This window comes from Scardinius erythrophthalmus (genome assembly GCF_964197995.2).
Source record: "Scardinius erythrophthalmus genome assembly, chromosome: 7".
Taxonomy (NCBI): Eukaryota; Metazoa; Chordata; class Actinopteri; order Cypriniformes; family Leuciscidae; genus Scardinius; species Scardinius erythrophthalmus.
In genome coordinates, this window is record NC_138227.1 from 11682736 (window position 1) to 11706031 (window position 23296).

At 36.5% G+C, this 23296-nt stretch overlaps 1 protein-coding gene across 1 annotated transcript in view; it reads left to right on the forward strand.

Annotated features, from left to right (window-relative positions):
- gbe1b (glucan (1,4-alpha-), branching enzyme 1b) overlaps window positions 1-23296 on the forward strand; it is a 136380-nt gene that overhangs the window by 102262 nt on the left and 10822 nt on the right. The window contains exons 14-15 of the mRNA XM_081371499.1: window positions 8729-8859; window positions 20819-20936. Of these exons, the coding sequence (XP_081227625.1) occupies window positions 8729-8859; window positions 20819-20936 (249 nt within the window). The remainder of the gene's footprint in view (window positions 1-8728; window positions 8860-20818; window positions 20937-23296) is intronic.

Here is a 23296-nt window from a genome sequence, read left to right on the forward strand (position 1 = left end):
TTTTAGTCAACTTTAGCATGGGTGTCTAAACTTATGCATAGCACTGTATATATATATATATATATATATATATATATATATGTATATATGTGTGTGTGTGTATATGTATATGTATATATATATGTGTATATGTATATATATGTATATGTATATACATGTATATGTATATACATATGTGTATGTATGTATGTATGTGTATGTATGTAAATGAATTGTTACTTCAGATGTTATCTGTAATGTTTACGGTCTTTGCAGAGAGGAAGTGTCTCGTCCGCCCGCCCGCCTATCTATCTATCTATCTATCTATCTATCTATCTATCTATCTATCTATCTATCTATCTATCTATCTATCTATCTATCTATCTATCTATCTATCTATCTATCTATCTATCTATCTATCTATCTATCTATCTATCTATCTATCTATCTATCTATCTATCTATCTATCTATCTATCTATCTATCTATCTATCTATCTATCTATCTATCTATCTATCTATCTATCTATCTATCTATCTATCTATCTATCTATCTATCTATCTATCTATCTATCTATCTATCTATCTATCTATCTATCTATCTATCTATCTATCTATCTATCTATCTATCTATCTATCTATCTATCTATCTATCTATCTATCTATCTATCTATCTATCTATCTATCTATCTATCTATCTATCTATCTTCTATCTATCTATCTATCTATCATCTATCTATCTATCTATCTAATCTATATGGACTTGAATCTTGTTCAGATCATCATATTGATAACGTGATCTCAGTTCTATTTAAAAATGTTCACCTTCTTTTGTTTGGGAGAGGAAACAATCTCGGAAGACTCTAATGAGAGGCCTTTAGAAAAAAATGAGCTGATCTTTGAGCACATCTTGGGTGTCTGACGTTTGTAATTGCTGTGTAACATGCTTGTCTTTTCTAAGGTATATAATCGACAGTAAAAACATTGGCACCCACTCAGATACCTTACTCTCTCCCCACAGCTCTGACAGAGTGGTAACAAAGTATCGCTCCAGTGAGAGGAGTGTATGTGTGCGTGAACTGAATTCTTTATTCCTTCCTCTGTTTCTTAGATTCAGCTTCACTATGCTTGGCTCTCCATGGACACCTTTTTTAATAATTTAAAAAAATAATAAATATATTAATAAATAATACATAAATAAATTTAACTTTCTATTCATCAAAGAAAAATAAAAGCATCACGGTTTCTGCAAAAATATTAAGCAGCACAACTGTTTTCGACATTCATAATTAGAAATGTCTCTTGAGCAGCAAATCAGCATATTAGAATGATTTCTGAAGGATCATGTGACACTGATCCTGAAAATTCAGCCTTGCGTCACAGGAATAAATTAATTTTAAAATATATTAAAATAGAAAACAGTTCAAGTTGTATTATTAATGAAATATATAGTGTTGATAATGAAATATATTTAATTATATAATATTAGTTTGTCTGTCGACAGTTGACAGATGTGAACGCGATAGATTTTTGTTGCGATGAACGCAACGGATAAATTGACCCTAGAGAAGTCACTTTTCTTGTCACGTTTTTATTAATCTTGATTTCTCACAACTTGTGTGCTTTTTCTGGGCGACTGGGAGTGAACGGAGGCGCTTATAGAGTCTCATTAACGTGCAGCCGTTAAATAATACATTATATTTTGGTTTGTTTTTCACCAAACCTTATCATATTCCTTCAAAACACTTGGAATATATGACACGTGCAGCATCGGATCATCCTGTGATACTTTTGCATCTGTCAACCAGCATAACAAAAAATATTTCTGTAGAGAATCTCCTAAGAAAAAAGAAAAAAGGCATTAGAACAACACCAGGGTGAGTAAATTATGACTTGATTTTCATTGTATGGTAAACTATCCTTTTAAAACAATTAAAAAGCATATAACACATGCTGTTTCAAGACATGTCAGCAAATTCTGAATGCCAAAAGATTGCAGACATTTCTAATTGGCTAAAAAAAATGTGGTAATCCCCAAATAAAATCTCACTCAGACCCTCAAATTGTGAGACAAGGAAGCATTACGAAACTAGCCAAATGAGATAATCTTTCAGAAACTTATTTAAAATCATTGCAGCATTCGCCATGTTGCTTTATTATCTCCATGATATTATAAACTTGATCTTTAGCAGAAATCACAACAACTGTATCAAGAATTTTCGAGATATCCTCCGGCCCTGCAGGAGATTTCACTTGAAAAGCCGGTTTCATGAGCCACCCGCTAATTTGAAACGGTTTCTCAGCAGGCTTCTAAAGACTAAAGCTGTGATTTTGAGCCAAGCACTGTTTACGTGCCGCTCCAATCATACAGAATGCCCGCTGTGCAGCAAACACGACCGCTGTTCAGTTACTCATCTCTGCTCCTGCTTTCTGTCTGTCTGTGCTGAGGGCCAGTCATACAATATTTACAGTACGTCCACTACTGCACACAGCAGGTCATATACAATATGTCTAGACGCGAGCAGCTCAAATTCTCTAGGTCTGTGGATTTTTTCAAAATAGTTTTGTTTACATCAGTTTTTGTATTTTAGAGTCAGCGTGAAATTTTAAAGTGAGTTGGCCTTAGGGAAATACACTGAACCTCAGTGCCTGCTCTCATTTTACAATACATAAGATAAAAATAGTGATGCAAACAGATAAAAAAATGGCATTATCAGTTTTGACTGAAAGAGAAAAAGCTCAAAAATATGTGCTGGAAATAAATGCCTAAATCGAAAAGAACCATACGCATGCAGCTTTTAGGCCGCGTTTTGGTTTGTAGCCTCACCAAACATTACTAAACCATAGTAGATCACATAAATGTATTTAGAGCAGGTGTTCTCGATTCAAATGAGCCCAAAAACAACATAATACAACACATGGATCTTGAGATAATCCTCATACATGCTGCTTTACTGAAGCTATACGTCATCCGAGATCCGATCGCGTCTCCTGATGATGATGCGTCATTTGACAACATCTGGAAGGTCAATGAATTTAAACTGGATCTCAGGTATGGTGGGTGGGTATAATGGGTAGGGACTAAAAACAATCGGGACTGTTTTGCGCTTGGATTAGATTGATCTCACTCAGATTGACAGCTCTTGTATTCACAATTCGCCATAGAATAGGAGGAATATCACATGCAAGTAGTTCTTATGTTCATGTATTTGAGTGATTATTGTCAAGTATGCAGAATTTCTCTTCTTTCCCACTAAAAAACACAACAATTTTGTCTCTCATTTGCTTGGATGGACGAGCCATCAATCTGAGCGAGTCAGTGCCAGCCTAGTCCTTATACAGCCTCACCACTGATTGTATATAAGGACTAAAACCTACAGTACTTCTGCATTTTCATACTGTTAATCTAACTATTGTAGCTCGCTCTTTCATATAAGGAGTTTTTCGCTAGTGTAGAATTCATCCAAATTCTCACTAATGCAGCAGTATTTGCCAAAGGTCTGTCAGAGCAGTTTCTACATTTGTGCCCTGAGCAAAGCAGTGCTTATGCATCAATGAGTAGCTGTGGAAGTTAAAAACATTGGCTAACTTAATCGAACACAGAAATGCAATAGAACCCGCAAGCATCCTGAGGGTCCTCTAAACAGCAAGGACGTTTGGAGAGGGCCAGTGCTCTTGTGTCAAAAAGTTTCCTCTGCATTCCAGTTAAATCCCCCCAAAATCAGGAGTTTTATATCACAAAAAATTCGCAATATTGAGATTTTTACTCTAGGCAGTTTCCACAACCAAATAAAATATTTACATACACTCTGTCCTAGTGAGTTATCTTATAATATTGTGAAATATTAACATGTTTCCTGTTGTATTGTATTTTAAAATGCAATTTATTCCAGTGATGGCAGAGCTGAATTTTTTAGCAGTAATTTCAGTGTCACACAATCCTTCAGAAATAATTCCAATATGCTAAATTGCTGCTCAAGAAACATGTTCTTATTAAATCGTTTTTCTTATTGGTCAATTTAATGTGTCCTTGATGAATACAAATATTAACCGTCACTCTACTTTTTCACCTTTTTCATCTAAACTTAAATGGTTGTAATTCATGAAAGCTTTTGAATACAGACCTAAGGTTATTGCCTAAGACATACCTAAGACATTTAGCAGATTATTGCACTTCAAAAAAATTAAGTATAAAAGAGTTAAAGACGTTTAAGTTTACTGTAAAGCAAATGTACTATACTAAAAAAATATTTAATACAAAATATATTTCACAAAATAATTTTGACTTTAAAATTGCTATAAAATTGTGATCTTGTCGCAACTCGGACTTTCTAACTCGCAATAAACTAGTAATTCAGACTTTTTTTTCTCACAATCGCGAGTTTATATCTCACAATTCTGTTTTTTTTTTTTTTTTTTTGTGAGATATAAACTCGTAATTGTGAGTTATAAAGTCCGAATTGTGACAAACTTGCAATTGTGAGGGGAAAAATTTGCTTTTTTTTTTTCTATTCTGTGGTGGAAACTAGTTGTTATAGAAACGAGTCATTTATAAAACTAGTCACGTTGCCAAACCTTCAGACTGACGGCAGAAGGTCTGGACTTCATGGCAACATTCATTGGCCAAAGACTGCCCAAAAGTTCATTTGACTAACATGTTAAACAACCAGTGACGGTTCGTTTTGTTCAGCATCATGTTTAGAGGCGTGGAAATGTAAAGTCATTTTAACGTATTTTATGCTGTTTATGCCGTGAATTTCACATATATCATATGCTTTTGAAAATCCAGCATTTAGTTGATCATAAGCACTCACTGTCACAGTTGGAAACACAACGGATTTCTTCTTCCATGAGGGGGCTTGGCTTCATGACAAATTTTTTCCATGCAGAACGTTAAAGAACACGATGCGCTCATCTCCCAGAATTCCTGTAGAATTCATCCAATCAAATGATGACTTATAAACTCATGAAGCGTTTCCAATTTTGTGTGCCACATGCATCGAATGTTCTGCCAGTGTCTGAGGCTGAGACTCGGTGGAAACAAGCTTCCCTAGGAAACTCACAACCTGTGATTCGTACGCTTTTATAGGACACTTGTGTCCCTCCTTTGAGAACACCTTATTTGTAAGCATACTTTTAGCTATGAAATGAGACCAGGCATTATGGGAAACTCTATTAAAACACTAAAGCTGATTGTGTATGCACTAAGGGATATAGTTCCAGCACTCCATAATACACATTATCTCCTGTGCACCAGTTTGGCGCCAGTATATCATGACAATGAAGAGCATTGCCTCACCTCCTTACTCGTATGTCTACTTCAAAAGATCCGCTTTTGTGCCAGCCATGTCGATGAAAATGTAACCCCTCAGATCGAGACTATTTACAGTAAATTCCTCCAAAATGCAAGACTCATGTTACTGTTGCAAAGAATGAGGAGTGGCTACTGGAATTAAATGTATCCTTCCTTCGATCCTTGTCATTTACAAATGAGTTATAGTGAATTTGCTAGAAGCATGTTTTGTGCTAGATTGATGTGGTTAAATCCACATTATGAAAAATGAAAGGTAGTTTTGTAGGACTGACCAGCATTAATGACTGTTTTTGATAAATGAGATGATAAAAATATGTGGCTGACACTATTGGTTACTGCACATTTTAAAACCAAATAAAGACACTGGCATGTATAGACAGAAATGTGAAGGTTACATTCAATACTGAGGTTTGTTTTAATCATTGTATTAAACATAAAAAAATACATTCTTTATAACATTCTCTAATTAATCCTTAAAGTAATTTGGGTCAGTTGTGATGTTGACTTTATGGAGCATAAGCTAAGTATGAATGCTGCAGAAAAGACAACACGTTCTCATTCCCAACTCGTCACATATGGACGCTTGGTCAGGACACCTTAGCGTCACTCTTAAAGCAACAACATGTAACTTTTCAACCTTCATAATATATTTCCAAGACCCTTGTGATGGTACATCGACTTACAATAGGTTGAATGAGACGTCTGCCAGAGCCTGACGGGGTCTGTATCGCTTTTACTGGCACTATGTAACTTCGGGGTGCGGGTAGTAACCAGCGCTCAAAAAGAACTACAAAATTCGACTGCTTTACGGCATACGTCACTTCGCCCAACACTTCCTCAAATGTGGCCAACCAGCGCGTTTGTTTTCGTGCGTCTGTTTTCGTCATGGCTGAAGCAGCAGCGAAACGTAAGAAGTCCAAGGTTTTGTCGGAGTAGAGTCGGAAGAGGAAAAGGGAGAGTGATAAACTGAAAGGCAGGACGAGGATCAATATGGGTCGAGCATTTGCTCACTGGCGTTAGCTTATGGAGGAGGAGTGTTACCAGACCGATGCTGACTTGGCCGTCATGCTGTTGAACTAGTAAGTAACTGTAAATTGCTTGCATACTATCTTTAGTTTTTCTAATCTGTTGTCTGCCTGGCTACGTTACGGAAACTATCTGGTCCTCCATTTATTTATCTTCATGAATCAGCTAGTAGATGAGCGAATTATCAATCTGGTAGCTAGTAAACACTAACATGCGTTAGTTTTAGATGGTTAGGATGCTATCGCTATTATTCTCGTTCAGATTTGAGCATTGTAATCGACATACAAATCGCAAATGTTTGAGTTAAAATGTTTAGTCTACTAAATATGTATAAATTATAAAAGGAGGAAGATTAATAATATTATCATTGCCCATATGAAAAGAAGCCTGCATGCTTCATATACAGTAACCGTAAATCATTTTACGACAGCGGTAATGGACAATTCCGCTTCCAACCTGTAGGGCGACCGCAGAGGAAAAGTTCCATGTTGTTGCTTTAACGCACCCTTTAGCGCCATTTTTCGATGTGCAGGGTACTCCATTGCTTTTAATGAGAAACCTTTGGCGTCATGCACAGACGCGATGAGCATGGGAATTTTATCGTCATAATAAAACAGCGCTGACCCGGCGAGGAATGGCCTCTACAAGACCCCTGAGGGTGTTTGAGACCCCTGAGACCCCAAGACATTCGCAGCAGATCCTTCAAGTCCCGTATGTTGTGAGGTGGAGCCGCCGTGGATTGATCCAGCACATAGAGGCTTAACTGGATTGAGATCTGGGGAATTTGGAGGCCAGCGCAACACCTTGAACTCTTTATCATGTTCCTCAAACCATTCCTGACGAATGTGTGCAGTGTGGCAGGAGCTTTATCCGGCTGAAAGAGCCACTTCCACCAGTAACACCATTGTCATGAAGGGCTGTACTTGCTCTGCAACAATGTTTAGGTAGGTGGCAAGTGTCAAATTTATGTCCTCATGAATGGCCGAACCCAGGGTTTCCCAGCAGAACATTGACCAGAGCATCACACTCCCTCCACCGGCTTATTGTCTTCCCACAGTGCATTCTGCTGTCATCACTTCCCCAAGTAAACGTACACAGCGTGATGTAAAAGAAAATGTTCCGAAGCTCATATGCCCATTGTAGACTCTTTCGGCGGAGGACTTTTGGTCTGTGTGCAATGCACTGTGAGTTGTGACACATTTCTCCCATAACCTTATAAATCTTTAAAATTTTGTGTGACTTGTGGCACAGTAGACCTTCTGTTGGCTCAAACCAGACAGGATAGCCTTCATTACCCTCGTGCATCAGTGAGCCTTGGGTGGTAAAATGTGATGTCAAGAGGTCCTGACCAAGCATCCTTAATGCAAATGAATCCTGAGTAAAACTAACTATTCTGATTCCCTTCATCTGGATCTCCTATCTGTTCAATTCGAGCGTTTTATATCTCTCTTTCGAATTCATATCCCAAATTGGCTGACGGTCTGGGCCACCAAAAATAGCAGGGCAGAGTGACATTGATAATCTCTGTTAATGGCACATTACAGACTGGTATTTCTGCTGGAAACCAGCAGCTGAATCATTCGCAGTCGTCTGCCGCTGACAGCTGGAGTTTTGCCCCAAGAGTGTCATCTCTGCATTTCAGTTAAATAAAAAAAAATCTGCTCTTCAAAAGTTTGGAGTTTGAGAAGTTTGACGGGTCTGTGTTTTGCAGGAGAAAGATCTTCAGTGAAAGGAATCCTTTGAAAATATGTTTCTATATTAGAAGGGAAATATTTTCGATGTTTATTTTATGTGAAATTATATGGTTGCAAAAATAGGTGGATCTGGGCCACCAAATCTCCAATATATGATACAATTAGAAATAAATACTACTTAAAAATAATAAGTCATAAAGCAAAAATACATAAATGTTTAATTTGATTTAATTTGTACTTTTTAAGAATGCTTAAGGGTTGTAATATGTAATATATTTTATTTATATATTATTTTATACATTAAGAATAATATATACATGTTTATTCATATACATAAACAATAAATAGATGGTAAATAAGTGTAATACATTTTATTTATTATCATTTTCATAGTATGAACATTTCCATAAAAGGTCATCTTTTTATCTTAACTTCTTGCATACTATGAAAGTTCAGTGCAACAAGAGACTTCCTGTAAGACCATCCATCTTACAGAAGAGTGGTTTAATAATAATTTAGAATGATTAGCAATGAGTTCATACACAGGGCATGAAAAGTTGTGGGATTTTCAGCAGTATCCGTACAGATAGGACCCGTAACGTTACGGCTAAAGATCAAACATGCATAGGCTGAGATACAGAATGTGTGATTAAAAGCACACAAATCTCATGCAATCCCACTGCTTAATCTTTGATCTCTGTCTCTCTCTCTCTATAGGCTTACGTCAGCGCCAAGCACGAGGGAGACAAGGTGATAGTCTTCGAGAGGGCTAACGTCATCTTCATCTTCAACTTCCACCCGACCAACAGCTACAGCAACTATAGAGTCGCTGCGGGGCCGGCGGGGAAGTATCCTTCACTTCTGCTGAGCTCTTCATGCTGTAATGCTCATTCAGGACGCAGATGCTGGGAAGTCTGTTGTACAGGGCTCAAACCGAGTATTTCTGAACTAAACTAAAACTAAATAGAAATATTAAAAATACTTAACAAACATAACAGAATTACTAAAACTAAAATTGTAATGCAAACTACAAATCTAAAAAATAGTATAGTAATAGTTTCCAAAATGACACTAGTTATAAACAGCTGTTAAGGTAATGTTATTTCATAATAGCTTTATTTTAAGAATTGAAATTAAAATTAAATATAAAAATTAGATGAAAAAAACTTGAACGAAAATTTGAAAGTACTCAAATTAAAACTGAAATTTAAAAATAAATATAAATAGCACAAATAATTTTATGGTAAGATTCCATAACAAAATTAATTGAAATAAAGCTGAAAAATAATAAAAAACTGAAACTAAATATAAATCTTTAAAAATATATATATATGACAGAGCACATAACAAAATTGCTAAATCTTGTACTAAAATTACAATATAAACTACAAATATAATATAAACAATACCAAAATAGCACTAATAATGTTATGGTAAAATTTCATAAGTTTGCTTCATTAATTGAAATAAAGCTGAAATATAATGAAAAACAAGTATTAGATGAAAAACTGAAACTTAAAAAGCTTAAACAAAAAATGTAAAAGTATATATTAAATGTAAATTAGAGCTAAGTGGAACAAAAATGACAAACACCTAACACAATTGTTAAAATCTAAACCAAAATTACAATGTAAACTACAAATATAAAAAAGAATTCAAAATCTTTATAAATACTATAATATAGCTAATACCAAAATAACACTAATTATTAACAACTGTTATGGTAAAATGTTATCTGTTATTGTTTGCTCATCCTCATTCATTTCTTCAGAGAAACTCAAAATCATTTTGAATATTGAATATTGTACTGGTCAAAAAGCATCATAAAAGTGGTCCGTATGACATACAATAGCTTTTGACCCAAAGTAAATTATAATGCGGAACAAAATGTGCTCAAAAACATTAACACCACATCTCACCCAGAGTCATTCGGAGTCTTAAGCTGTGCATTATTTTTTCCATAACATGAATCTCCATCACGGTCCGTAACCATCCCTCAAATGTCCGAGGCATTTTCTAAAGCCATTTAATTGTGATGTTCTTCTTTGCAGCAACTAGGAGTATTCTTAGTAGCAAACAAAAGCTTTTGTGTGACAAAATGGCCAAAATGGCCACAATTTGAATTTGCAGTGACATGAGGGAGAGTAAATGAGGTTCATTGAAATGTTTGATTGTGTACAGCGGGGTTATCTGCATCCGTGCCGGTGTGAAACTGCAGAACGGGAAGGAGAAACCAGCTTTCAGATGCAAACAGCTGAGGAGCTGCAGAAATAGCTGTCATTATAAACACGCAGGAGAATTTGCCACACATTACAGTGTGTGTGTTTGTGTGTCGGCATGGTATCCGTGCTCGAACGATGAGAGTTGAAGTGGAGCGTCCAATTAGAGCAGAAGACAGATGAAAGTGCCTTTCTGTTTCACAAGAGGTAAACAAGCCTGACCCAACAAGTCCAGAGTGCTTTTTCATTAAAGCAGCTCACACACATACATCTGTGCTTATGCATCCATAAATCTCACAGTCTTCTGTTAGACTGTATCAGATGGGTCGGGGCAAAGTCACTGTATGTTACGATGAGTTGGAGAATAAGGCTCTTGTATGTTTTGTAGGTTTAGGGGGTGATGTGTGATGCTTTCCCGGACCCTTTTACACTGGGTACTAATGTTACATTCAACACCATCCTGACCCTTACCCATAATTCCATATGACTGTCCTTGTGATTGTTTCTGATTTTTGTCGGTAGTTCATTTATTTAATTTTACTGTTTTGATTTGGTCAACCAATACACCACTATATTGAAGATAATGCCCTTAATAATAATATAATAACAATAATAATAATAATAATGATTATTATTATTATCATTATTATGTTATTATTATTATTCGGGGTACTGCCTGCAATATAGTATATTGTACCACTGTTCTACACTGAATTAATTTTATTATTATTATTATTATTGGTTTATAATAATAATAATAATACATATAATATATTAAACAAATAATAATAATAAACCAACAATAATAATCCTAAAACAATAATAAACCAATAATAATAAAAATAATAATAAACCAGGGGTAGATCCATCAGGGTAGAATAGTGGTATGATATACTATATTGCCGCTCATACCCTGAATAATAATAATAATAATACATATTTATTAAGAATACATTTAATGATTTTAATAATTGTATTATTATTACAAATTAATGTGAAAACATAATCTGTCTTATTTGTTTGTTTGGTTATCCAAAGAAGTGTATTCAATAAATAAGTGATTAATTATATAATAATACATTCACAATATTATAATTAAGGTTTAATTTCAATTTTTTAATTGACTTTTGCACACACACACACACACAAAAAAAACTGATTTGTCCCACAACTTTACAGCTAACACTCTTATTATTAATAATAATAATAATAATAATAAATAATGAAGATGTTGCCTTTCCCAGTTTTTAACGTATTACTTTAACAAAACAAGTTTATTAAATAAATAAATGATCAATAATTTAACTTTACATTCTTTGTATTATTATTTCAGTGTTTTATTTTCTGCGGAGAATCTCTTACTGATGATCTTTGACATTGCATGCAAATCAGGCATATTTATTTCATTGGACTGTTCCAAAAATAAGATGATTTGTGCCAGCAGTGCGTGTATAATACCCTAAATAATAATAATAATAATAATAATAACTGGAATCATTACCAATAATAAATCATTTATTTAAAGATTAATGATTCAATGATATGTTTATGTTTTAATTTTAGTTTCTTTTCTTAATTTTTAATGTCTATTCAAGTGACCATGAATTTGATTTGAAAAATCTAATTTTGCCACAAAACATGATATTTAAAAATTTCGGTTGAATGCATGTGGGCCACTTAATGTTGTCATTGTTTTGTAATATCAGAATTACTAAATTACTTCTTTTTTTTTTTTGCATGACAGATGATGTGTTTTTTGTTGTCTGGAACGGTTATGATGCATTAGTGATGTGGCCAAATGCATCCCTGAAAAATTGGAGCACAAAATATTTTGGCCCCCCTTTACACTTCAACACCAGGTGTTTAAATGCAATTTTTTATTTTTTTTTTGTCTGTTTACACATTAAAAACACCTTGGCTTGAGCTCCCTCCACTTCTAATGACAGATAAAAAACCCATATTTGTGTAAACAAGTGGAGCTACAGGTATAAGCCAAACAAAAAAAGCTTCAGGAGGAGGACATAGTCATGGATTTGTTGTCTAGAGAGAGACAAAGCACTTCAAAGCCTTAAAAAGTCGCTCGTCCTTTCAGTAGGATGAGCATCGTTTTTGTTCCTTAGACTCTTTCTCTCTTTTCAAACTGGAAGACAAAGTTTCCCCTGAGTTAAGCACTCCACCACAAACATCAGCCATTAAAATTCTGTCGACATCAGCTTTTGACAAGAGCTCAAACCTTCGATGCATTTCTTTTCCCTCAATCTTTGGTTCTCTGCTTTCAATGGGTGCGTTCTTCGGGTGCTTTTATCCATTCAGATGGATGGAGTATTGCAAATCCCAGTTGGGTGCACTTCCTGTCAGGCCTGATGTGTCTTTGATACGCTGCGTGCCAACAGGCGTCTGTGATTGTGTCAGGTCATCATTCTCCTATTATCTGTCAGGGGCATTTACCTGAACGCCATTCTAAATAATTCAACCATATCAGCATTCCTCCTTGAATCTGTAGCTCGCGTGTCCTCAGGCAAAACAGCTGCACGCTTTACTACTGAAAGATTCTTGATGACTTTATTCCCCCCAAAAACTGCTTAATGAATCTGATAGAGGATGGAAAGGAGAAAAGTGCATATTGATAGTATGAGGCAGAACACTGTGATCTCAGGGGAACGACTGCGCTATTGAAGATGAAAGTGTTGTAAGAAGGGTCAGTCTTTGGGTCATGTGGGCATGTTATGGTTGAGTTTCTTGAAATGATGACTGCCTAAAAATCATTGCAGAAGCTTCATACACATCTGAAACTGAGTGATATATTAGAAGCATTCCTTACACACAAAAAGTTTGGGGTCGTTATGGATTTTTTATATTTTTGAAAGAAGACTCTTATGCTCACCAAGGCTGAAAAATAAAGTAAAAACAGTGATAATTTTGCTGCTTTGCTGCTCAAGAAACATTTATTATTATGAATGTTGAAAACGGTTGTGCTGCTTGCTGTTTTTGTGATAAGAATCTGTGAAAACACTTTATTTTTCACATATTTGCCATTGTTGCAGCACCTCTCTTCCTAGTCTGTCAGTAACGCTCTGTTTAGTTCTTGTCTCTATGAAAGTTTCAGAAATGCCACTCCCCTTCAACACACCTCTTACGCAACTCCCATATGAGCCTGATGGAGAACATAATATGCCACGTTTGCAACCCTGATATCCATTGTGGGTAACACAATCTTTATTACATGTATTTTGTCCATTAATTTTATGTTTATTGCGAGAAAATTATAGCCTGGTAATACGAAACTCTGCTACTTCGCTTTGCTTCGTAGACAGAGTCTGGCATGGCATAATTGAAAAGTGTTTTCTTTCTCGCAGGGGGGCGCTTGTCTGAAGTTTAAAATCATTGGTTACCCGTAAGCCAATCACATAACGTTTGGTTATGGCGTGTGTTATGCGCATGCTCAGCCGCATCTAACTTCCACTTTAAACACATGTATGATGCGAAAACAAAACCATCGAGCAAAATACCGGAGTGAACATGTCTGTGAATGACTTTTGCAGATTATGTGAAGTAAATCTACGCATCCACGGTACAATCAGCGTCTACGTCACGGCTCTCAGCCCGCCCTCTGTTCGTTGATTGGCCGGCTGTTTTCAGACCGGAGGAAAACGGAAAGCTATTACGCTGTCTCAGACTGAGTACAGAAGCGAAATGAAATTGAGCGGAAGTACGAAGTCTGACCTAGTCAGGCTAAGAAAATTACATAATCACACAAATCAAGGTTTTAATGTAAAGTCCCCACCGTAAAAAAAAAAGAAAAAAAAAGTTGCTGCCTTAAGTTTTTGAGTACAATCAACTTAGATGTATTAGTCATTTAGTTCTGGCATGAAACTCTAGATGGTCTAGGCTGATAGGTCTTTAACTTATTGGTAGCAATCATGTCATTATCTGCATAGCACAGCTGATTGGCTGCTTTTGCATCAGTGGCCAATGAGCTTGCTGCTCAAACATTCAAATACTTGGCATTGTTTGCTGTTGCACACTTTCAGAACCAGCGAAGCAGATCTATTCCGTCAAGACCAAATACATTAACATTGCCATATCCATTACCATGCCAATCTCTATTACCATATCAATCTCCGGAGAGTTGTCATGAGTTAAAGTCATGTAAAAACATATGTTGTCATGACTTACTGATCTTTTTTTTACTGTGTAACAGGTTTTTAAAACAGCTTTTGACGATCAATTTTATGAAGGTTAAGCATCAGAAAAGTTCAGGCCTATAAGTTGAACGTGCCAGTGACATTTGCCCGATGTTTACTACGAGAAAAGGATACAAGATGGTGCTGAGATGATACACCGTGTGTAAACTTCATTAAGAAATGTGGTCGCAGAATCCCTCCCAGTGCCAGTGTTTTCCCCTCAGAGGACAAGCTGCCATTACTGCTGCCACTAACACAAGAAACACACGATATCCCGACCCTCTTCGCAATCATGATCGCGCACACGTTTCACCCTCTCATCCGCTATTTTTCCTCCTGTGAGCAAATTGACTTTGATCTCAGGCTCTCCTCTTTGTTCAGCAAGGCTTGGTTGATTACAGTGCTTCACCGCCAGAGCTGCCTGGCCTCAGAGACAAGCATCTGTAAGCGCAAAAAAAAAACATAATTGCTAAAAGCCTCCAACTGCCAATTTCAGCAGGAGAGCCACTGATGTTACACTGGCACGCTTGCCAGGGAACATTGAATTAGCCATTTTGGTTCTTGTGTATTCGTTTTCACACTCATCTACGCACATACACATACTTTTAGTATTCTTCCGGCACGCTGCTTTCTGTGCTGCCTGTCACGTACACTTTGGTCCTGGGTGACAGTCATGCTTGTCTAATGGGAATGGGTGGTATTGATCAATGCATGAATGCTTAAGGTAGAATTCCTCTTAAAGGATCCCTGTGCCTTATGTATACTGTTTCTCTCTCCGTCTCCCCGTAGACGTCTTTTTATGAATCTCAGACTGTGTCTGTGTGAATTCACTGGGGGCGGAACTGATATTCTGCAACGCAGCACTTCTTGCTAACATCTCGCTTCTGGTGCTCTTCCTCCAGAGCCGCAACATCAAATGTTGGCATCCATAATAACGTTATTGGTTTCAAAAAGCCTCAGAAATGCATTTCCATTGGTAGGCAGCCAAATCCCTACTGAAAATCCAGGTCTAAGGGAGTTTAAGATGGTCTCCCTGCCTGGCCAGGCTGTCATGAAATATCCAAACCACTCAAAAACCAGTAAACCACTCCTAGCTAGATGAGGCTAGGCAGGTCTAAGTGGTTTATTTCCCACAGGGTGATTGTCACTAAATGCTTTTGACACCTTCAATCTGCTTGCTCTAATGATACATCATGAAATGGTCTGTTAATTATTGGCTGTCCTTCAAAAGGTCAGCAGCAAACAGTCAAAGTTGAAGTTCAGGCGTCACGTTACAGCGTTTGATCTGTGTGCAACTTGGTGTTACGCTCTGGTTGATGAGTTCAATGCAATGTGGAACATTGTCACGAGTCATGTGGAAGGACCTTTGTATGAAATTAGCCTGCTTGATTAAATGCTAATGACCAGACTTTATTTGCGCTGAGGAAGTGAAGACTAGCTTTAAAATTTACCACAAAAAAATGTAGTTTAGTGAAACTTTAAAGTCACAGGTTTAATCAATAAGGCCATTAATCTCAGGTTACAAAGCAAATCTTAGGTTTTCTTGCTAACACACACAAAAAATGTGGATTGTACTTAAAATTTAAGTAATTTCAACTTTGCGCTCTTTAATCGTGACTCGTATTTCACGGGACTTGAAGTTCAATGTTGTACCAGATGAGCTACTGAGCAAGTTTACTACATCAGAAAAGCCGAGCTGTTTGTGTGATGCATATGTCAAAATGTATTCGTTTACAAACCATGCACTGTGTTGAAAGCGTTTTGAGGTCATGTCATAGTTTCGTGCAAAGAACCGCGTTAAAACAAGTCTTTTTTATTTGATAATCTCCCCCTGTAATCATTCATAATATGTGCGAAAATTGATTTTTGGAGTTTTGCAGAATTGTTGGTAGAGGCACGTTTTCCCAAAAGGCTCTATAACACATAAAACCAGTGTTTATTTTTTGTTAGCATTTAGCTTAGTTAGTACCGTGGGGTAGTGATGCAATTTTGCATGAACGTTAGCTTAATGGGCTGTAATTAATACATACATGTATGGTGTTTCCTGCACTTTAAGAGAACTTAAGCTCTTGCATGCTTTACATTTTGTTTAAAAACTGACAGTATAAGCAACTTATATGAATCCTCCATTAATTCTCGCTGAGAAAAAAAAGGCGGCATCAGATCATTTTGTATTTCTCACTCTCTTCCCCACAACATCTCTCGAAATATCCATAACAAAGGAAGTTTGTTCTATCAGTGAGAGGATTCAATGCAAATAGGAGTATGGGGGAGTAGGGTCGGGGGGGGGGGGGGGGCATCTGTCGTCATCCTCAGCAGGAATAATACGCCAAGCAACACTTCTTTTTAATCATCACTATCAAAGCCGGCAAGCTGGCAGTAAAAGCCAAGTGTGCTCCAGCTCCAGGGCAGAGTAAGAGAGTGTTTGAGGATAACATGAAGACCCACCGCTAACCCATGGGGATAGGAGGTGATTATTCAAGCAGCCAATTAGACGCCTGTCTGCATGTTTGTTACATCTCACAACTGTTTAAACCCCTGAGAGGTAAACAGAGAGAGAGAGAGAGCAGGAGTGGAGAGACTGGGGACTCCAGCTTCTCCGTCTATTTCCTTCCTTGTGCCACAGGAATACAGTTGTTTACTTACACGTTGAAGGTGAAACTGTATATTTACATGGCAAAATGAGCTGGGGGTTTTTGCATGCCACATGACTAAACTAAACGCATTGTGTTTTGTTTTCTGTAGATTTGTAGACACATGGTACCACATGTGTCATTCGTTCTCAACTGGTCTTGCATCAACTGGTACCAAAAGTAAACAGAAATGTCCTAAAAAATAAAATATTGATAAAATAGTAATAAAAAATTATTACACTTTAAAAAGTGGTTGGTTGACCATAACTTAAGTGAGGAAACCTGTTGCCTTAAAATGAAGCAAATAAATGTCATGCGTAATTGACAAAAATAAGTTATTGTGATATTAAGTACTTGACATTCCACATAACTTTTTTCAATTACGCATGAAGTTTATTTACTTATTTTAAGTCAACTGATCATTTACAGTGTTTAATGTTGTTTTGTCAGTATTTGATTTAAATCATTTCTGTTTACTTTTGGTTATTAATAATAATGGTTTATTGTTATTGTTGTGCAAATAATAATAATATTGCCAGGGTTCCCACGGGTCCTTGAAATCCTGGAAAGTTTGTGAATCTGAAAAAATAAAAAGTTTTCTGGAAAAAATTCCATATTTTTTCCGGTCCGCTAATGTGTTATTTAATGTATTGTAACGAATACGACTCTGGGTTAATTTGAATTAGCTCAAGGATATAGGGAAAAGTCGCATGTACATTTATTTTATCAATTATCGAGATTACCTCGTTCTATGACTGGTCTAATCATCAGTTATTCGTCCAGCGAAGACTGTAAGATCATCACAGTCAAGAACAAACTCCAATAAAGTTTAGGTTCTGGCCACGAACAGTAAACTTTATGAGTTTATTAATTAAAACTACGGAATGTAGTCTAATATCGAGCTTGTAGCTTAAGACCTTTTATTTCAGTGACTTTAGAATGGTGGGTTTTTGAAACACAGAGACAGTGAAAAGTATAAATGGATTTTAATAAGTGTAACTTAACTAGATTATATGAGCTACGAATAGAAACGTAAGTAAAAATGCAAACAATAAACACAACAAACATTTAAACAATAATAACATACGTGATAAGAATAAAATGACATGAAAGAAAGAAAGAAAGAAAATGGAAAGCTAGTAATTGTTACATACAGAAACCTAAAGTTACGAGACACCGGGAAAAACAGCTTTTATCAGACAAGGTAGCTTTACTTGCAAGTTTCTGTGCTCTTTCTGGTCAGGCTGAAGAAGAGGGAGCGCGCGCGTGCGCGTGTCCTGTTCTGCTGCGTCTTCCGGTGTCGCGCGAAGCTTGAAAAGGCTCACTGAAATGTACTATTACAGAGAAAGTTCGTCTCCCGGGATGGGAGAGGTCGGAAATCTTGGTTGCAAAGACAAGGCAGCTACTCGACCATGTGTTGGTCAGAGGAGAAGGTCCAAAGCCTTTCCCGAGGGTCCTGGAGAAGCGTTGCCAGGGGAGGAGAGGAGAGTAGGAGCCAAAGTAAAAGCACAGTAAGCAGCCAGAGAGAAGGGAAGCATGATATTTTGAAGGGGCCAAAACTCACGCCCTCTCACGGACGTGGGCCAACCGTCTTTAACAACGGATCGGACACACCTCCTGACGTTTCGAGATCTATACCCCCCTTCCTCTTAGAAATTGGAACGATAGATTCGTTCGTAACATTAATATCACTGGTATTAATAAAACAATGCATCCTCTGATATGTTGCGTTAAACATTCGAGACCGTTGGGATATCTGGAACAAGACGATACCATGAATGGCACTGCTATGACATAATTACACACAGATACACGATTATAGTCACATCACATTGATTACAAACCAATAAAGTTATATAGGCATAATATTTGGGACAAGGGATCAGGCACACATCAAGAAAATACATTTTAAACATTGTACCAAATGATTTCGATCACGCGTGGTAGGATCCATGTGGGTTTCTGTGTGTGTGTGCGCGTGTGTGTGTGACCAGGACTGAGAGTTCATGCTGCCGCTGAACTTTTGCTCTCTTGCCTATGTGTGTTAATGCAGCTCGGCCCACGTGTGGAATCACGAGGGGGCAAAATATGATATTATGCTCGGGGAATTAAAATGCATGGAACCATAACGTTTATCACAGTCCCTTACCAAAAATCTCCTTCGTCTCGCGACGAGGATTAGAACACTTTGAGGAACATAGGAATACATATCAACATTTAAAGAGTTTACTCTGAAGAGTTTCATGGAAAGTTCCATGTGTGTGTGTGGTGTGTGTGTCTCTATGGCTTGTCAAAACAGAAATACGACAAATAGAATATCAGATCTGTCATATGGCCAAAAAAAAAAAAATTAACCTTGCTCTCACTTAAAATGTGTCCCCACATTAAGTCCTTGAATTTGTGGGTATTGGACCTGAAAATCCTTGAAAAGTCATTGAATTTGAAGTTAGCCAAGGTGTGGGAACCCTGAATTACATTTTATATAATATTGCATAATATTTCTATTAACTATATTGCCTGTTACACAATAATTTAAGCACTTTTACTCCCTTTATAAAAACTAAGCCTATTTATTGATCTATCTATTCTTTATTATATAAATAACTGTTTATTTAACTGTGGATAATTATATCAATAATAGTTTTTTATTTTGTTTATCCCTGCTTGAGAGTCACTGCCATGATGTCTTTTTTATTTATCTTTTTCATTCTTTTTTAGCACTATAGAAAAAAACATGAAATTGACTCTTTATTTTTTTACTATTTATTTTAATAAATGTCCCTAATCTTATTGTGCATGACTCATCAGTGCACGTTATTCGTGGGCTAAGAGGTTTTGGAAATCTTTTTTTCAAAATGCAATAACTTTCTCTGCCATTCACTTTTGTGATGTTCTTTTGTACACGTTGGCAAGGCAAAGATATATTAACCAGTTTTTAACCGTACATTATTTTTCCCTTGATATTGTTGATATTGCTTCATGTTGTCTTTAAACAATTGTTCAATACAAGTTTAGCTCCATCAACAGCATCTGTGGGATGCTGTCAATTAGCACAGGTAATCATTTCAACATTAATGCACTTAATGTCTGATGTCTATGGTGCAATCCAGATGTTCAGCAAGTTTTAGCACCTGAACTTGCTTGAATTTTCAAGATGCATGTCCGCTTTTTAGGGATGCATTACTCAAAACCTAAAACACAAAAGCATGAAATAGATTTCCAGTTTTCCACAAAATGTGTCTTCATTATTCTTTTATGCTCTCTGTCAAAGATATTTCTTATTCCGGTCATGAGTCTAGGCAATTACTTTTTTTAATATTTAATTTAGTCAGTGTAGCACAGAGTGAAATTGTGTGTGTGCACGATTGGTGTTGTTTGAAACATTTTTTGATGGAATACATTATTAATATTTTGAAATGGATAAATAATTCTGCCTGGAATTGTTGATGTGGTGGCTCATCGGTTTTATATGGGACAAATGTGTGTCATTGTCTCGGAGGAGCTCAAAGCAATCAGTGCTGTTGACTTGCAGCGCTGCTCTGCATTCTGACAAGAAGAAAGTGGACAAGCTGTTCACATCCAGAACACTTCAGAGTGGACACCATGCTTGCTTTGAATAAATGATAAAAGAAAGTTCATTTGTCCCTGTAAGACCATCAGGTGTGAGCATCTAGAGCACAATTTACTGTAATGTGACTGATTTATCTTCTCCTTCTCATGAGTTCTGTCTCCAGCATCTCCTCTTTGGTTCCTTAACACGTTCTGTTCCAGATACAAAATCAAACTGGACTCGGATGAAATCCAGTATGGAGGCCATGGCAGACTGGATCACAACACCGATTTCTTCACTGAGCCATTGGGATTCAACGATCGGCCCAACTCTATGATGGTATGCGCACAATACTATTTGTTAGCATAAACTATACACCATTCCCAGCCCATTCAGAATCTGTTTTTCACAGACAGAAAAATGTGTGTAATGTGAGTATCCTTAATACCACAGTTTTTTTTTATATATATATATATAAATATGAACAAATTAAAACAATTGTAGCCTTTAAGCATATCTCATTAAGTAAACATTGGCCAAGTAATTAAAAACAAGTAAACAAATTCCCATGTGATTACCTGAGTAAACATTCAGTAATCAAATAAAGATTAAATCAACACGTTACAAACACTAGACCAAATTAAAAGCTTCAAATGAAGCAAACAGCAGTGTTCATGTATCTAACAGAAGTACATTATCAGGTATTCAAGCAAAGATTCCGAAATTAAATGTAAATCAACCCTACTTAAATAAATAATTTGCATATTTTGCAATTACATACAAGACATTACTTGGTTTACACAAAATATCCCAGAAAGACAAGCATTTTCACGGAGTGCATTTGACAGTTTACACTAGTAACCGTACTGACGTGGTAAGACAATCAAAATCGACTTCCTTTTTCCATATATCATAGCTTTGAGAATTTCTCTCGTTTTATTTTCCTGCATTAGCATGCCAAACTCCTCCTGAAAAGTGTTTGAAGACTGAAAGGGCGTTCAATGAAGCTCAAGACAAGAGTTTGTGATTGAACTAGGGCAATGCACAACATTTTCAACCTTGCATTGCTAGAGTAATGCATGCACTATTATCTTAAACCATGCAGTCGCTATATAATCTTCCTGTTATTGAGACCCCTTTTATGTATTAGGCTCTTTATCAGAGCAGTAATAAATGGGAGTCAAGTGCAACACTATCTGTGTTATAGTTAAGTCTCCATCAGATAAGTTCTTCTATCTCTTGGGTTCCAGCAGTCATATTGTGCATTCTCTTTCCAGAGGCCTTATTGAAATTAAATGCATGGCGTGAAATTTAAAACCCCTGTTTCAAGCTGTAGCTCGTGATGCAAGTCTTCATTCCTCCCTCGCTTCTCCTCTTCTCTTTGTCGCCTCCCTCGTCTCCTCACCTAAGGGCCTGCCGACGATTTAATAAGATCCATAAAAATTCTAAAGCAAACTTTCCGTTTTGCTGACTTGTCCTATTGTCAACATAGTTTTGTAATTGTTAAGCAGAGCGTGTGGAACAATCTTGAGCTTAGAGGTAAAAAGTGTCAAATTAAAGATGTACATGACTGATGTTTGTTTTCTTAGTTTTGTAACACCTTGGGACACATTTAATGGACTGATTTCATGAATCTGATATATTCACCCTCATCTCATTGACTTATTTTCTTCCTTGGAGAACAGAATGTGATATTTTTAAGAAAGTTCACGCTGCTTTTTCCCTGCAATGACTAGAAAGATTACACAAGACAGCGTATACATGTATAGGTGCTTAAACACAATTTTGAAGAATTTCAGTGACTTGAATCTTTTGAGCTAGTTCAGATTCCTTCAGATTCATTCAGTGACTCTTACTGCATGTTACACAGGCTACATTCACAATGTCAGTTTTTGAGATTGACGACAACCGCATTTACTTGCAGTGTGAGTCTCGAAATGTCCCGTTCACACAGCAACTAAATTGATTAATTGCAAGTTCGTCTATCAAGTCTATTCGTCTATCTATCGAGTGGAGCGCAAGATGTCACACTTGGTCAGAATATGAACACTTATTATAGGGATATAATATCTCAATGATACTAAAATAACAATATTTATGAATGAGTCACTGAATCATCTACTCAACTATTTCATTAACTCTTTATGATTTGCCTTTATATCTATTTAAAAGAAATGTTTAAGCACCATATTTGTTTACAAATGAGATGTTTTGTTCAGTGTCGCTCTAATTCAGTTTCAAAACACTGACTCATTCAGTGAAAGGGTGTGTTCGTTCAGTCGGTCCAGCCAGTGAAATGCTCCTGAACAAACCCACATGTGAGTATCAAATTACTCATGCTAGCAGTCGTCATGTGCTATCTGATAGAGTGGTAGGTGATCCGATACTGTAATAGGCATTTATTAAATCTGCATTATTTATCAACTGTATTATTTTCAGACTAGTAAATGTGCTGAATCTACTCTGGAAAACCTCAGGGTTTGAAGAGACCTCAAGGCCTTTGACAGAAAGGAAGCTAAATACATGATTGAAAAAAAAATTACTTGGTGATGATTTAATCATTTCTATGCACTGATATTCAGTGTCAAGGATCAGTGCTGGATATTTATTTATTAGTGCTGCTTACTTTCTGCAGAAAATCATGTTTTTAGTGTTTAGCTATTGTTTTGAGATGTGCTCTACCCTCCTCATTGCATATG